The sequence below is a fragment of the Phalangium opilio genome, unplaced genomic scaffold (genome assembly GCF_054372755.1).
Source record: "Phalangium opilio isolate 3A_F unplaced genomic scaffold, DU_Popi_V2 ptg000013l_1, whole genome shotgun sequence".
In the NCBI taxonomy this organism is placed as follows: Eukaryota; Metazoa; Arthropoda; class Arachnida; order Opiliones; family Phalangiidae; genus Phalangium; species Phalangium opilio.
The window spans coordinates 5366476-5381780 of NW_028324148.1; the positions used below are offsets into that span (position 1 = coordinate 5366476).

The 15305-nt window shown below is 38.5% G+C and overlaps 3 protein-coding genes across 3 annotated transcripts; 2 read left to right on the forward strand and 1 right to left on the reverse strand.

Annotated features, from left to right (window-relative positions):
- The first annotated feature begins 4739 nt into the window (after positions 1 to 4739).
- On the forward strand, positions 4740 to 6410 carry LOC149707923 (uncharacterized). Its single transcript, XM_089862577.1, has 2 exons — positions 4740 to 4884; positions 4946 to 6410. Exon 2 carries the CDS (start codon positions 5891 to 5893, stop codon positions 6302 to 6304), a length of 414 nt encoding a protein of 137 aa, XP_089718703.1. The 5' UTR covers positions 4740 to 4884; positions 4946 to 5890; the 3' UTR covers positions 6305 to 6410.
- Positions 6411 to 6753: 343 nt separating this feature from the next.
- Positions 6754 to 7899, forward strand: LOC149707924 (uncharacterized). Its single transcript, XM_089864999.1, has 2 exons — positions 6754 to 6932; positions 7026 to 7899. The coding sequence occupies exons 1-2, from the start codon at positions 6916 to 6918 to the stop codon at positions 7897 to 7899; spliced, it is 891 nt and encodes a 296-aa protein (XP_089721125.1). The 5' UTR covers positions 6754 to 6915.
- Positions 7900 to 9193: 1294 nt separating this feature from the next.
- On the reverse strand, positions 9194 to 9991 carry LOC149707925 (uncharacterized). The gene is made up of 2 exons (XM_089862592.1): positions 9718 to 9991; positions 9194 to 9659 (listed from the first exon to the last, which is right to left on the reverse strand). Exons 1-2 carry the CDS (start codon positions 9964 to 9966, stop codon positions 9246 to 9248), a joined length of 663 nt encoding a protein of 220 aa, XP_089718718.1. The 5' UTR covers positions 9967 to 9991; the 3' UTR covers positions 9194 to 9245.
- Positions 9992 to 15305: the final 5314 nt, after the last annotated feature.

Below are 15305 nucleotides of genomic sequence, written 5' to 3' on the forward strand. Positions count from 1 at the left end.
AATTGAAGTATATAATAATATTAATTATGCATTTTCTTAATTATAATAATATGTATTATCTCTTTGTAAATTCATGTATCCATCTATATAATAAACTGTCACTTGGTAAAAATCATGCTTTTATTTTTGTTGTAGATAATGCCGTTCAAGTAGTATAATGTGTTGAAAGTTAATGCCTTAAAGATAACGTCATTCGTGGTTGTGCTAGGAGTCGGGTTGGTACGTTGCTCACTACAAATGTAGGGGACACTCAAATAACCTTATTGGTCCAGTGCAGAGTTGCCATGGAAGAGACAAATGGTGCCCACTAAAGCACCAGGGTGTTAATGATTTCAATAGAATATTCCTATAATTAGTAAATTATAGAAGAGTAGTAAACACCTACTAGCCGAATTCCTGGGTTATTTTCCTGGCGCTAAGAAGCACCACTAGAGACATGTCAGAACATTTGATTAGGCGCTGCACCTAGCTGGGGGGCCCCCAATTTTCGTTAATCATATTCCCAATGATACCTGCGGAACCCACCGTCAAGGCACACAGGTTCGGCCAGCGGGCCCGACAAAACCCCTTGAGCAGGTGACTGAAGCGGGACACCGTCAGCGGTGAGCCCAGCCAGGAGGTGGTCGCTGACAGGGACGGACTAAGGCAGCAGAAGGCTCAAGGGACGGAGGACTTCCCTCAGAGCACAGCAGTGCCATACGGTCCAGACGTGTATCCGTTAACCCCAGAGAGTTGCCAAGAGCAACATACGGGGAAAACGTTCGCGGAACGCGGCAGGGAAAGGCCTGAACCAAGGGCGAACCCAAGGAACTCCCTAACCGGCACACCGAACTCGGGCCCCCTCCGCAACCACAAGGTCTTTTGCACTGCTCCACCAGGGTGACCACCCAATGGAGCGGAGAGTCATCTGCGTGCAGTGAACTCGGGCTCCGTCTGACGTTACCTCTTGACGACAGGAAAATAACCCACGATGGCGACCTCCCTCCAGTGTGTTGGTTTCTCAGTAAACTTAATTTCAAGAATGATTAGGACTGGAGTCTGATTGGTCAAGGGAACTTATTAAAGATTGCAAAAAAAACCATGACTTACAAGAGTCGTTCAAGTGATGGTGAAAGAGTTTCGAGTTTTTTATCGACAAAAGATGTCAGGAGATATTACGTGTTTCCCAGGTTATATTTAATTCATTTATAGTTCCGAAGAAAGCCAATTTAAGATGACAGTGCTAAATATAGTTAGACTTGGAGATCACTTTCATTAATAGTTAAGGCAAGTGAATATGCACTTAACCCAATATCCCTTTAAACTTAACTGCACTGTCTTGTCATCTTGTCAAATATATACACTGACCTCGTTATTTAAATCAGAAAGGATCCTATAAATTCTTATGACGGCGGAGCCATTGCCAACTGTACAAGTTCCTCGTCATCTAACCAACGACAAACGTTCGCAGAAACTGTTCATCGTCATCGCTTCTCTAGGCTGGTAAGTACAACCATAAGACTCGGCTTGAAGCGGAATTCTTATTTTAAAGGAATATGCCCAAAACCATGTAATTATCTTCGATGTCTCGAGAATTAATACTGAATTGCCTGTAAAACTTCACAAGCCGATAGCTTTAAAAACATTCAGAGCTATAGGCTCGTGACGTCTCGCTAACATTTCTTTTCGAGACATTGTTGAACAATGGGGATTTAGTCGGTAGTCCGATTCAGATGGGAAAATAAACGGGGTTCGATGTGGATGCCCATCTTTTAATAGCCAGCATTTTTCAGAACCTCTAAAACGTTCGTGCAATTAAGATTTTGTTTCTGAAACGCTTTACGAGTCCTTGATTATTTTATTTAGTTTGCAGACTTATAATTAAAACCTTTCAATCAGATAGAGACTATTAGAGACGTTACAAAATATTATGAAAGAACATGATGTTTAATTGTGAAGTTTAACATTTGCAGGATTAAATTAGTTTCAATTATAGTTCCGTTGTAATTTTAAAATGGCGGGTGTTAAAATATAGACTTTCATTAGTAGTTAAGAAAAGTCAATAAGTACTTAGTTCAATATCCCTTTAAACTTGACTGCAATATCTTGTCATATATATTTCCTATCGCCGTTATTTAAATCAAAAAGTATCCTTTATAAACGCATGTCGGTGGCGCTATTGCCACCTTCATTGTCAACTAACCAACGACAAACTCGCCGAAATTGTTCATCGTCATTGTTTCTCTATTCTGGTAAGTAAATTAGTAAAACCATAAGACTCGGCTTGAAGCGCAATTCGTATTTTAAAAGTGTATTGCAAAACACTTTTTAAATATCTTTTTAACTTCGATTTCTCGAGAGTTGAAACTAAAGGATCTGTAAACGTTTTGGAAAAGGGTTACGTGATTTAGAAATCCAACTTGATTTCTTCGGATTTCGTTTGATTTCGTCGGATTTCATCGGATTTGGTTTGATTTCGTTGCATTTTGTTTGATTTCAGAATTCCATAAAATTTCGTCGAATTTTGAGATTTTCCCCGTGATTCCGTCGGATTTTGAGATTTTCCCCGTGATTCCGTCGGATTTTGCTATTTTTACCGTGATTTCGACGGATTTTGCGATATTTCACTTTATTTCGTTGGATTTTGAGGTTTTTCGCGTGATTTCCTCGGATTTTGAGATTTTCCCCGTGATTTCGTCGGATTTTGTTATTTCTTTGGATTTCGTGAATTTTGTAATGGATATCATGATTTCTTTACTTATTTTGTGATTTCGCTTCTGATTTCGTGATTTCTTTGTTGATTTCGTGATTTCTTTCTTGATTTTGTGATTTTTTAGTGATTTTTTGATTTCTTTACTGATTTTGTGATTTCGGATTTTTTATTTGATTTCGAAATCAGCCTTGATTTCGGATTTCTTAAGTTGGATTTCACGGGTAGCGTACGGGATTTCATGAATGACCGACCCCTCGTATTCAGGGCTACAAGCTCTGGACGTTCCTCTAGCCTTTTGTTTTCGGGACATCGTTGAACAATGGGGATGTAGTTGTCGGTGGTCCGTTTAAGTTTGGAAAGAGAAACAAATGGGGATCGAAGTGCCCCCAGTAGCACATGGGCTCCACAGTACAATCTTTTAACAGTCCGTGTGTTCGCTAGGTGTCCTAAAAACTCGGGACTGATAATACATGTAAGCAAAAGCCGAAAAGCAATAATGTAAAGTCCATTATTATTACTAATTTTATAGGTCGGTTAACAGTCTTCCGAATGCTCTAAACTTAGCCTGTTTTTCTTGCTCTAGATTATATTAAATCAGGCGCGACCAAGTTTTAGTCTTGTTTTGAAACATTCCGCCCGTTTGACTATATTTAGCCTCGGATTTTCAGTTTTAGTCTGGTTATGAGACAGTCCGCTGGCTTCTCCATTTTAACTCTAGCACGATCAAGTTATAATCTTGTTATGGGACAATCCGCCGGTTTGACTATATTAAGTCTCGCATTTTCAGGTTTCGATTCACGGGGTGCACAGCACCCCGTGTTAATCACGTAAGGTGCACACCCCGACGGCTTTTTCAGGAGCATTTTATGCCGCGAGTCGGAGGTCTAAGTACGGGTAGGGGTATATTGTCTTCCGTCGAATTTCGATAGATGGGGTGAACGGGGTATAGAAATCCCTTAGAAATAATGGACTTTTTACGGCGATACTCTCGAACCCCAAACCGTGCTTTTATATATGGAAAATCAAAAATTTCAACGCCGTGATAATTCTTCGCAAATACCGATAGCATTTTATCAGTCAACAACATAAAATCACCCCAATTCGAACGAGGAACCCATGAGAGCGAAAATTTTCCCGGGAATTTGGTGTATCCATAGGCGGTAGCGTGAAAAGTTTATTTCTCGAGATTATTTATAAATCGATTGTTTATCTATTGAAATGGAACAAATACAGTAAAGGGTGGAAGTATGGTTTTCAGATATTGCGATGGGGCTCTGTAAAATTGCAGACTTATGCGAAAAATCTTATTGACCCTTTTGGGTGTAAAGTAAACAAACGGGCTTATAAAAGAGAAGAGAAATGCGGTAGGACGGTATCAGGGATCAAGTTGGTCTGCCGATGTAAGTAACATCTTTGAAACATTCCGCCCGTTTGACTATATTTAGCCTCGGATTTTCAGTTTTAGTCTGGTTATGAGACAGTCCGCTGGCTTCTCCATTTTAACTCTAGCACGATCAAGTTACAATCTTGTTATGGGACAATCCGCCGGTTTGACTATATTAAGTCTCGCATTTTCAGGTTTCCATTCACGAGGTGCACAGCACCCCGTGTTAATCACGTAAGGTGCACACTCCGACGGCTTTTTCAGGAGCATTTTATGCCGCGAGTCGGAGGTCTAAGTACGGGTAGGGGTATATTGTCTTCCGTCGAATTTCGATAGATGGGGTGAACGGGGTATAGAAATCCCTTAGAAATAATGGACTTTTTACGGCGATACTCTCGAACCCCAAACCGTGCTTTTATATATGGAAAATCAAAAATTTCAACGCCGTGATAATTCTTCGCAAATACCGATAGCATTTTATCAGTCAACAACATAAAATCACCCCCAATTCGAACGAGGAACCCAAGAGAGCGAAAATTTTCCCGGGATTTTGGTGTATCCATAGGCGGTAGCGTGAAAAGTTTATTTCTCGAGATTATTTATAAATCGATTGTTTATCTATTGAAATGGAACAAATACAGTAAAGGGTGGAAGTATGGTTTTCAGATATTGCGATGGGGCTCTGTAAAATTGCAGACTTATGCGAAAAATCTTATTGACCCCTTTGGGTGTAAAGTAAACAAACGGGCTTATAAAAGAGAAGAGAAATGCGGTAGGACGGTATCAGGGATCAAGTTGGCCTGCCGATGTAAGTAACATCTTATAACAGCAAAATCATTAGAACTGTTATTGATACTTTACACTAATAGAACTTAAAATGATGAACTGTACGGAAAAGACATGCATTCTTGAGGTCAGCTTCCTACGGGCAAAGAACGGATATATCATAAAGGAATTGGCGTACTACGTCGATGGAACTAATGAAAATGGGGTGTTCGTTTTTAAACCGCCGTTTCCATACAACCAACTGACTCCCCGAGAAAAACGGACAAATTCCTGGATTTCTAGGAATATTTGCGCCCTGGAGTGGGATGACGGAGACTATGAGTATAGCGACATTCCCCATATTTTTAAGGAGATTAAGGGTCTAGCCAGCGTTTATTGGACGAAGGGACTTGAAAAGTCGACTATACTCTCGAAATACCTCGGGGTTGACGTGGAAAACGCCGAGTCTTTGCTTTGTCCCAAATTAAATAATTGCACAAAAAGCCCCAATTTAAATTGTAAATACCACGGAGATCACGTCCATTGTTGTTTATTTAAAGCATATAAGTTACACTTATGGATAAAAAATAATTGAAGTGTTTGTACACCAATTGAAAATAAAATTCATATCTGGAAGTAATTCCCTTAAGTTCACTATTATTTGGTATAAATAGCTGTTTCAAATTTCTTAAAAGCACCATTCCTTCTAACAACTACGTAAAGTAAAAGAAAAACTAAAATGGAGACCAAACCAATCCGCCCTACTTTATGTAGTATCGTATATACGGCAACGTTCGGTTTAATAGCTCCGAACCTTTTATTCACTTTTCAAGTTTTAAAAGTAATTGTTTCCAAGTACCACGGGACGTGGCATAACGGTATTTTCCCCGATGAAAGCAAGCGTCAAATTCGGGTAAATCTCCCGTATCACGCCAACTTGGAGAATATAAGGACGAACGGACTTAAAAAAAGTCAGCAGTTTATAAAGGTATGTTATTATTATCAATATTATATTTAGACTGTCTTTATAATTTGATTTTCTAAACTAGATGGAGAAAGTCCATCTTCCTGTAGACGGAGAATCTGAGGTGGTGGATGTCCTTAGGTTCTTTGACATCGATGTTGCCACAATTATACCCGTCATCAACCAAGATGTTCCTACTAACCCCCAGCTGGATGAAGCATCACCCCTGTCTCTACCAGTACCCGAACCCATCCTGTCCCGAATTGAAGCTCCACCATCATCATCGACACCACCGCCTACCCCAGAGGGTAGTTCCACCACACCTGCTCGTAAAAGAACCAAAGCCTCAAACCCCACTGACGGAGAACCAAAAAAGCGAGTGAGGAGAATGAAGCCAGTCATTGAAACCGATGAACTCCAACGTCAAATCGACCTTCAGCAAATCATGCAGCAAATCCTGGATGACCCCGAAGACGATTTGGATGTAAAAAATCAATAACATAAATATAATAATAAAAACATTTGAATTTAAATAAAACAAGAGTGTGTGAATCCATGCTTACTTTACTGGCAGTCATAAATTTCCCCATATAGATAACAAAATTTCGAGTGTTGTTCGGTGGGGTATAAAAGGCTCGATAAATTTTATTTCATTTTATTTCAATTCCAAAGTATTCCGAAAAATCTTTCCTAGAATCGAGTTTCTGTGAACTGATGATAAGTAATATTGTTTGTACAGCGAAGAAAATGCTATTAGGAAAATAAATATAACTTGACACGTTTGAAATGTTTCATTCTTGAAATGAAATCTACGCAACAAAACACAACTAAATTACAACAAAATACAATTAAACTACAATGAAGCACACTAAAATACACTAAAACTACAATAAAACACACTAAAACTGCAATAAAACACACTAACACTACAATAAAACAGGTAGAACATCGCGATAAGTCATCTTAAAAAACGTCGTGTTAACGTGATTTGAATCCGATCGTCTCGCGATAAGATCCTATAAAAGACGAGGTAGTTTAAAAGATAAGTCATTTTACGACTCTTCAAGCTTTTCACCCCAGCTAACGATATCCACGTGTCATCACTTCGAAATGGACTCAGTCAAATTGTAAGTATACTCTTAACAATACAGTTAACCTTGCATATGCATTTGTATCCAGACTTATAATCAGAGTATCCGGTTAATTTTTTACACCAACAGGAACGAATCAATAGCGTTCTCCGAAACTGACAATACGTCGGACACGCCTTCCTGCCCAATCTGCTGTAGTGAGGGTGGTAGATTGAATTCACCCATTACTTTAGAAGCCGTCGTTAGACGAAACAACTTAAGACGAATTGAAAAATTTGCTGCTATCGGATGGGATAAAGATTACGGAAAATCTGAAAGGACTACAGATCCCGAAACGGGGGATTTACTAATAAACCCCACACCAAATGAAGTCTATAATGTAGCCGATGGTGAAGGCTATATATGGAAATACGTTAATGGCCCTAATATAAATTTTGGTTTGAAACACTTAGCAATGTACAGATTACTAACTTCTACAGTGCAATTACCCGCAGGACCATTAATTGACATGTTTGCTAGACACTTTCCATGTATCATAAATAAGAAGGTTCATCAATTCAAATTGGAAGAATTTGCGGGGGATACTATCCTCGTATTTCCCGTACACCTCACACCACACAAAATGTACGGAATGCCAACCCCAAATATTTGTCAGTTAGGGAGTTGCCATCCTCGCAATGAGGAGGATAGATGTAAATTTCGTACCTTTTATTACGGAGGATACGAATGCCATTGTCCATACCAGTACTTAAGAGTTCTGAACTTAGCTCTTCATATGTGTATGTTTATGGTATATAAAACTAACAAAACCGTAACGAAAAATTATAGTGATGAAAACGACACAGCTACGCATTATATATTCAAGGCCCTACAGATTTGCAGGTTAGCCGAGTTTCTGTGTGATAACACTCACAGTTTAATGTTTCACGAAGTTCATTATCACATGAGATCCAATGACGCGAATAATTATTTCGCGAATAAGTATTTCGCAGACTTTCTTTAATTAATAAAACGTTTGTAAGTTCTACTTTTTGTATGTGAGGGATAGTGTTAAATGCTAAACAATATTTGTAGAGTCTCGAATAGAAAGAAAATGTTTAAATGATATGTGTTTCTAATTATTTTTCGGTTTAATGTAATTAATATTTTAAACCCATTTTAAAACCTTATCTTTTGACCATTTAAACAACCACCTTATCTGCAAGTTCATATCTATATATAAATAACTATTTTGTTATAGATTTATGTGGATGTTGATCTGGAGGTTCATATCTATATATAAATATTTTGTTATAGATTTATATGGTTTTGGAAACCCCGCCAATTACGTCAATAAATCTAATATATATATAAATTAGCCATATTTAAAGGAGGTAGGAGATGGAATATATGTAAATAATGAATCTAGTTTCTCTCTTTAAATAATTTTTTATTTCATTTTATTTATTTACATAAACTTTTTACTATCTTTTTAACAATTTTTGGGATACCAATCCCCGGCACCAGAGCACATGAAAACTACATCATTTTTGATGTAGTAAATGCTACCCCGATAGTAATAACATCTACTATTCATAGAGTAGAAAACTATCGAGGTAACATCACACGTGCTCTGGTACCCTCGACTCCGTAAAGCGTTACCCTCGCAATACAGGCAGTGTGGGGCGCAGTATGCCTCTGGGAGCTGGGCATATCCCTCAACCCAAAGTTGGTCGATATCCCATCCCCTAGGAGTAGAGAAAAATAAAAAATAAGTAACCAAAATTCAAAAAGTTTTAGAAGGCAGGTGATGATAATAAAATTAATATTAAATATTACCTCGTCTTTTATAGGATCTTATCGCGAGACGATCGGATTCAAATCACGTTAACACGACGTTTTTTAAGATGACTTATCGCGATGTTCTACCTGTTTTATTGTAGTGTTAGTGTGTTTTATTGCAGTTTTAGTGTGTTTTATTGTAGTTTTAGTGTATTTTAGTGTGCTTCATTGTAGTTTAATTGTATTTTGTTGTATTTTAGTTGTGTTTTGTTGCGTAGATTTCATTTCAAGAATGAAACATTTCAAACGGGTCAAGTTATATTTATTTTCCTAATAGCATTTTCTTCGCTGTACAAACAATATTACTTATCATCAGTTCACAGAAACTCAATTCTAGGAAAGAGTTTTCGGAATACTTTGGATTTGAAATAAAATGAAATAAAATTTATCGAGCCTTTTATACCCCACCGAACAACACTCGAAATTTTGTTATCTATATGGGGAAATTTATGACTGCCAGTAAAGTAAGCATGGATTCACACACTCTTGTTTTATTTAAATTCAAATGTTTTTATTATTATATTTATGTTATTGATTTTGTACATCCAAATCGTCTTCGGGGTCATCCAGGATTTGCTGCATGATTTGCTGAAGGTCGATTTGACGTTGGAGTTCATCGGTTTCTATGACTGGCTTCATTCTCCTCACTCGCTTTTTTGGTTCTCCGTCAGTGGGGTTTGAGGCCTTGGTTCTTTTACGTGCAGGTGTGGTGGAACTACCCTCGGGGGTAGGCGGTGGTGTCGATGATGATGGTGGAGCTTCAATTCGGGACAGGATGGGTTCGGGTACTGGTAGAGACAGGGGTGATGCTTCATCCAGCTGGGGGTTAGTAGGAACATCTTGGTTGATGACGGGTATAATTGTGGCAACATCGATGTCAAAGAACCTAAGGACATCCTCCACCTCAGATTCTCCGTCTACAGGAAGATGGACTTTCTCCATCTAGTTTAGAAAATCAAATTATAAAGACAGTCTAAATATAATATTGATAATAACATACCTTTATAAACTGCTGACTTTTTTTAAGTCCGTTCGTCCTTATATTCTCCAAGTTGGCGTGATACGGGAGATTTACCCGAATTTGACGCTTGCTTTCATCGGGGAAAATACCGTTATGCCACGTCCCGTGGTACTTGGAAACAATTACTTTTAAAACTTGAAAAGTGAATAAAAGGTTCGGAGCTATTAAACCGAACGTTGCCGTATATACGATACTACATAAAGTAGGGCGGATTGGTTTGGTCTCCATTTTAGTTTTTCTTTTACTTTACGTAGTTGTTAGAAGGAATGGTGCTTTTAAGAAATTTGAAACAGCTATTTATACTAGGGTTGTAAGTCGGAAAATTTTCCGCGGAAAATTTTCCGCTCGGAAAATTTTCCGGAAAATGACCGAGCTATATTTTTCCGGAAAATTTTCCGTATTTTTCCGCTACCGGTTTTTCAATTAAAAAGTTAAAACTTTAAAATTTTTCAATTGCCTTTCTTTTCAAAACATTCATTATTTGGTTTTAGGTGAATTCGGAGGGGTAAAAAATTGTCCAAGGGAACAGAGTCTAGTGACCCCTATTCTCTATAGGAAAAGCTCACTCATATGCTATCGCTTGCATGCATTGGGTTACTTTTTGCTCTAATGACGGTATAAGGCGTTAGAGAGTCGAGACCTAACCGTTAAAAGACCTAAGTGAAACTAAAATTATCAGGCGTAAAGGATAGTGATGGTCTGCGTCATTGTAAGGGAAACGAGGTGTTATGTTGTTAATGAAGTTTGTTAACCCTGTTTAAAGTCACAAATTATGGGAAAATCAACCACTAATATTTGGTGACACTTTAATAAATCTACTAAAGATGGCAAAATAACTGGAGAATGTTTTAAATCTTTAAAAGTTGGATAAATTGACTCAAAGCTCACATAATTGCTAGTTTTATATTTTTCCGATTAGCGGAAAATTTTCCTCTTCGCGGAAAATTTTCCGTAAAAGTTTCCGGAAAATTTTCCGCGTTTTATTTTTCCGGAAAATTTACAACCCTAATTTATACCAAATAATAGTGAACTTAAGGGAATTACTTCCAGATATGAATTTTATTTTCAATTGGTGTACAAACACTTCAATTATTTTTTATCCATAAGTGTAACTTATATGCTTTAAATAAACAACAATGGACGTGATCTCCGTGGTATTTACAATTTAAATTGGGGCTTTTTGTGCAATTCTTTAATTTGGGACAAAGCAAAGACTCGGCGTTTTCCACGTCAACCCCGAGGTATTTCGAGAGTATAGTCGACTTTTTAAGTCCCTTCGTCCAATAAACGTTGGCTAGACCCTTAATCTCCTTAAAAATATGGGGAATGTCGCTATACTCATAGTCTCCGTCATCCCACTCCAGGGCGCAAATATTCCTAGAAATCCAGGAATTTGTCCGTTTTTCTCGGGGAGTCAGTTGGTTGTATGGAAACGGCGGTTTAAAAACGAACACCCCATTTTCATTAGTTCCATCGACGTAGTACGCCAATTCCTTTATGATATATCCGTTCTTTGCCCGTAGGAAGCTGACCTCAAGAATGCATGTCTTTTCCGTACAGTTCATCATTTTAAGTTCTATTAGTGTAAAGTATCAATAACAGTTCTAATGATTTTGCTGTTATAAGATGTTACTTACATCGGCAGGCCAACTTGATCCCTGATACCGTCCTACCGCATTTCTCTTCTCTTTTATAAGCCCGTTTGTTTACTTTACACCCAAAGGGGTCAATAAGATTTTTCGCATAAGTCTGCAATTTTACAGAGCCCCATCGCAATATCTGAAAACCATACTTCCACCCTTTACTGTATTTGTTCCATTTCAATAGATAAACAATCGATTTATAAATAATCTCGAGAAATAAACTTTTCACGCTACCGCCTATGGATACACCAAATTCCCGGGAAAATTTTCGCTCTCTTGGGTTCCTCGTTCGAATTGGGGGTGATTTTATGTTGTTGACTGATAAAATGCTATCGGTATTTGCGAAGAATTATCACGGCGTTGAAATTTTTGATTTTCCATATATAAAGCACGGTTTGGGGTTCGAGAGTATCGCCGTAAAAAGTCCATTATTTCTAAGGGATTTCTACACCCCGTTCACCCCATCTATCGAAATTCGACGGAAGACAATATACCCCTACCCGTACTTAGACCTCCGACTCGCGGCATAAAATGCTCCTGAAAAAGCCGTCGGGGTGTGCACCTTACGTGATTAACACGGGGTGCTGTGCACCCCGTGAATCGAAACTGTCATTATTACATTACTGGCGCTGTGCTAAAAATCCTTCGAAATTGTTTTACTCTTTTGTCAAATTGGAAACCTTGAAAGTTAGTCAATCTATACATGTTAGCATGAGGAAAACTAAAAGAACAGATGGGTCGAATTATACTGCTGGACTTTTAGCCTCTACAGGTTCTCTTGATGCTTTAATTAAGCAGGATGATGGTTTTAGGGTTCTAGAAAGACTACAGAGCTCGCCTTCTTATTGGCAACACAGACAAAAGGAATTGATGGGTTTGATTAGACAGCTTGGTACGGCTGCCTTTTTCATAATGTTTTCGGCTGCCGAAAGTAAATGGCCTGAGCTACTGAATATTTTGAGACTAACCTCTGGGCAGGAGAGTTTACCTAACGATGATATTAACAATTTAAGTTTTTCTGAAAGGGCAAAACTGATTCAGGATGATCCTGTTACTTGTGCTAGATATTTTGACCACCGTTTTCGGGCTTTGCTTAAGACTCTACAGAAATTAAGCTAGATTCCCACTCGACGGAAAACACGACGGAAACCCGGCAGAAAAGGGCTCGACCGAAAAATCTTTAAGCTAGATTCCCACTCGACTGAAAAAACCCGGCGGAAATCACGCAGCCGACGGAAGAAATTTTAACTTACGCCGGAATCCGGCAGTAGACCGTTCACACTACGACTGAATTTTGAGTTTGGCGGTATATATTTTTGGGTCACGTGATAGATTTGAGTGCTTTCCACAACATCTCTTTCGCACTCTAAATTGATATATTTGCCCCCTTGTCGCTTAGATCATAGTACAAGAAGGGATATTTTCTAACCTCCTCAATAAAGTCTTCCTTATTAACATCAAATCTCTTTTTACTTCCATTAGTTTCATTTTTCTTTCTTGGTGGCATGTTTCCGATAAGCCTTGGTCAGATACTAAAAAAATGGGGGCCATCAATCTATCTCGCGTATGCGTGCGCTCTTAAAATTTATGACGTAGTCAGTATGATAATTTCATTGGCTGAGACACCGGCGTAACGCCGAACACGACCGAAAAAATAGAACACAACTTACGCCCGGCCGAACGGTAATTCCGTCGGGCTCAGCGTAAAGCTAGATTCCCACTCGACGGAAAACACGACGGAAACCCGGCAGAAAGGGGCTCGACTTAAAAATGATCTCTCAAATGTTAAGGAAGTAGAGGAATTTATTGATAATGTTATTTCTTGTGCTGCTGAGCACAATGACGAATATTTAGATTTGTTAACACGATTACATATTCACAAACACACAACGACTTGTAGCAAGAAGGTCGATAATAATTCCGTTTGTCGTTTTGGAATCCCGTTTCCACCTATGCCCAGAACCATAATTTACGACCCTGGTTTAAGAGAGCCTGGTAGCGTACAGGAAGAACTCAGATGTAAGGAAAGGTCAAAGAGATTTTATGAGATGTTGCAATCGAATGAAAAAGAGTTTTTGGGTAGATAGTTTTGAGGAGTTGCTAGCTAAGTTGGGTTGGTCAGAAGTGGAATATATTTCTGCCGTTACTTATGACCTTAAAAGGAAAACAGTTTTGTTGAAAAGACACCCTAAAGATACTAGAGTTAATCCTTACAATCCGTGCGCTTTGCGTTTTTGGCAGGCGAATATGGACATTCAATTCGTTCTTGATGCTTACGCACTGGTTATGTATATTGTATCATATATAGGAAAGTCTCAGAGAGGGATGTCTTTGCTTCTGCGCGAAGCTTCTAAACAGGCAAAAAATGATAAATGTACAGTAAAACAGAAGTTGAAACTAATTGTTAATCAGTTCTTGAATGCCCACGAGGTAAGCGCTCAGGAAGCGGCTTACTGTGGTTTACAAATTCCTGTGTCCAGGTGCAGTCGCGCCTGTGTTTTTATAAACACTATTGCCCCTGAAAATCGTGTACACATTCTTAAGAGTCAATCTGAACTTGAAGAACTACCAGCAGACAGTAATGATGTTTTTGCCTCTGGGATGCTAGAACATTATGTTCAAAGGCCAGAGGAACTAGAGGCAATAACATTAGCTCAATTTGGTGCCTGGTACGAATATTCCAAAGCCCGTAGAGTGACTAAAGCCGCCCACGATCATGTTGATGAGGGAGAGAGCAATGAAGTTGAAGCTTGTGGTAAATGGCTGAAACTTAAAGATGAATCAGGGTTTATTAGGAAACGTGGCCATGCTAAAATTATTAGGTACAGAAGATTCAATTTAGAAAAAGATCCCGATAACTTTTATCGTGAACAATTAATGTTGTTTAAGCCTTGGCGCGATTAAAGTAATGATATTTTGACAAAGGATATGAAATTAGAATATGAGCTTTGTCGCGAAACTATTAATGAAGTTAGGAAAGAATTTCACAATGAAATTGACGAAGAAGCCGCGGAACAGGCTGTAGCAGATTTTGAAAATGGAGAAATTCAAGTGGATGTTACTAATATCCAGCCTGAATTAGAACATAGAAATGAAGTTGATAGATCTTTGGCTATGGATGATTCCGATTTTTTAATTAATACGGTTCAAGAACCCGTAGGAAATATTAATAGAGAAATTATTGATGGCCATGCTGAAAATACTGTTGCTCCGTCAATTACCTTAATTAATGACTCGGAGTACAACGCCCTTCTTAGAAAATTGAATTCAAAACAAAGAGAGATATATTACCATGTTTTGTATCATGTAAAAAGCAAAGAAACTCCGTTGCGCCTCTTTGTTACAGGGGGCGCTGGTGTGGGGAAAAGTCTTTTGATTAGTGCTATATTTGAATCTGTGTCAAGGTTTTACAACAAACAACCTGGGAGTAATCCATCGGAAGCGAAAGTAATCCGTTGCGCACCTACTGGCAAGGCTGCCTTTAACATAGGTGGGGCAACTTTGCACAGTACTTTTAGTTTACCCTTTAGCCAATTTGGTGGAAATATATCGAGATTGGAAAGTGAAACACTTCATAAATGCAGGTTACTCTATGGTCAAGTAAAACTAGTAATAACTGACGAAATTTCAATGGTTGGAGCGAAAGTGTTTAATCGGGTAAACGCTAGGTTACAAGAGATTATGGGTTGTTCTGATTATTTTGGTGGTGTCTGTCGTTCTAGTTGGAGACTTTAACCAATTGAGACTAGTTTGCGATTATTTCGCATTTCAAGGTCAAAGTGAGAAAGATAATCCTTAAGCTAGATTCCCACTCGACCGAAAAAACCCGGCGGAAATCACCCAGCCAACGGTAGAAATTTTAACTTACGCCGGCGTCCGGCGGTAGACCGTTCACACTACGACTGAATTTTCAGTTTGGCGGTA

Coding starts and splice junctions, on each gene's coding strand:
- LOC149707923 (XM_089862577.1), top strand. CDS start 5,891: ATGGAGAAAGTCCATCTTCCTGTAGACGGAGAATCTGAGGTGGTGGAT.
- LOC149707925 (XM_089862592.1), bottom strand. CDS start 9,966: ATGGAGACCAAACCAATCCGCCCTACTTTATGTAGTATCGTATATACG. Junction 9,660..9,717: donor AAAGTCAGCAGTTTATAAAG/GTATGTTATTAT, acceptor TTTCTAAACTAG/ATGGAGAAAGTCCATCTTCC.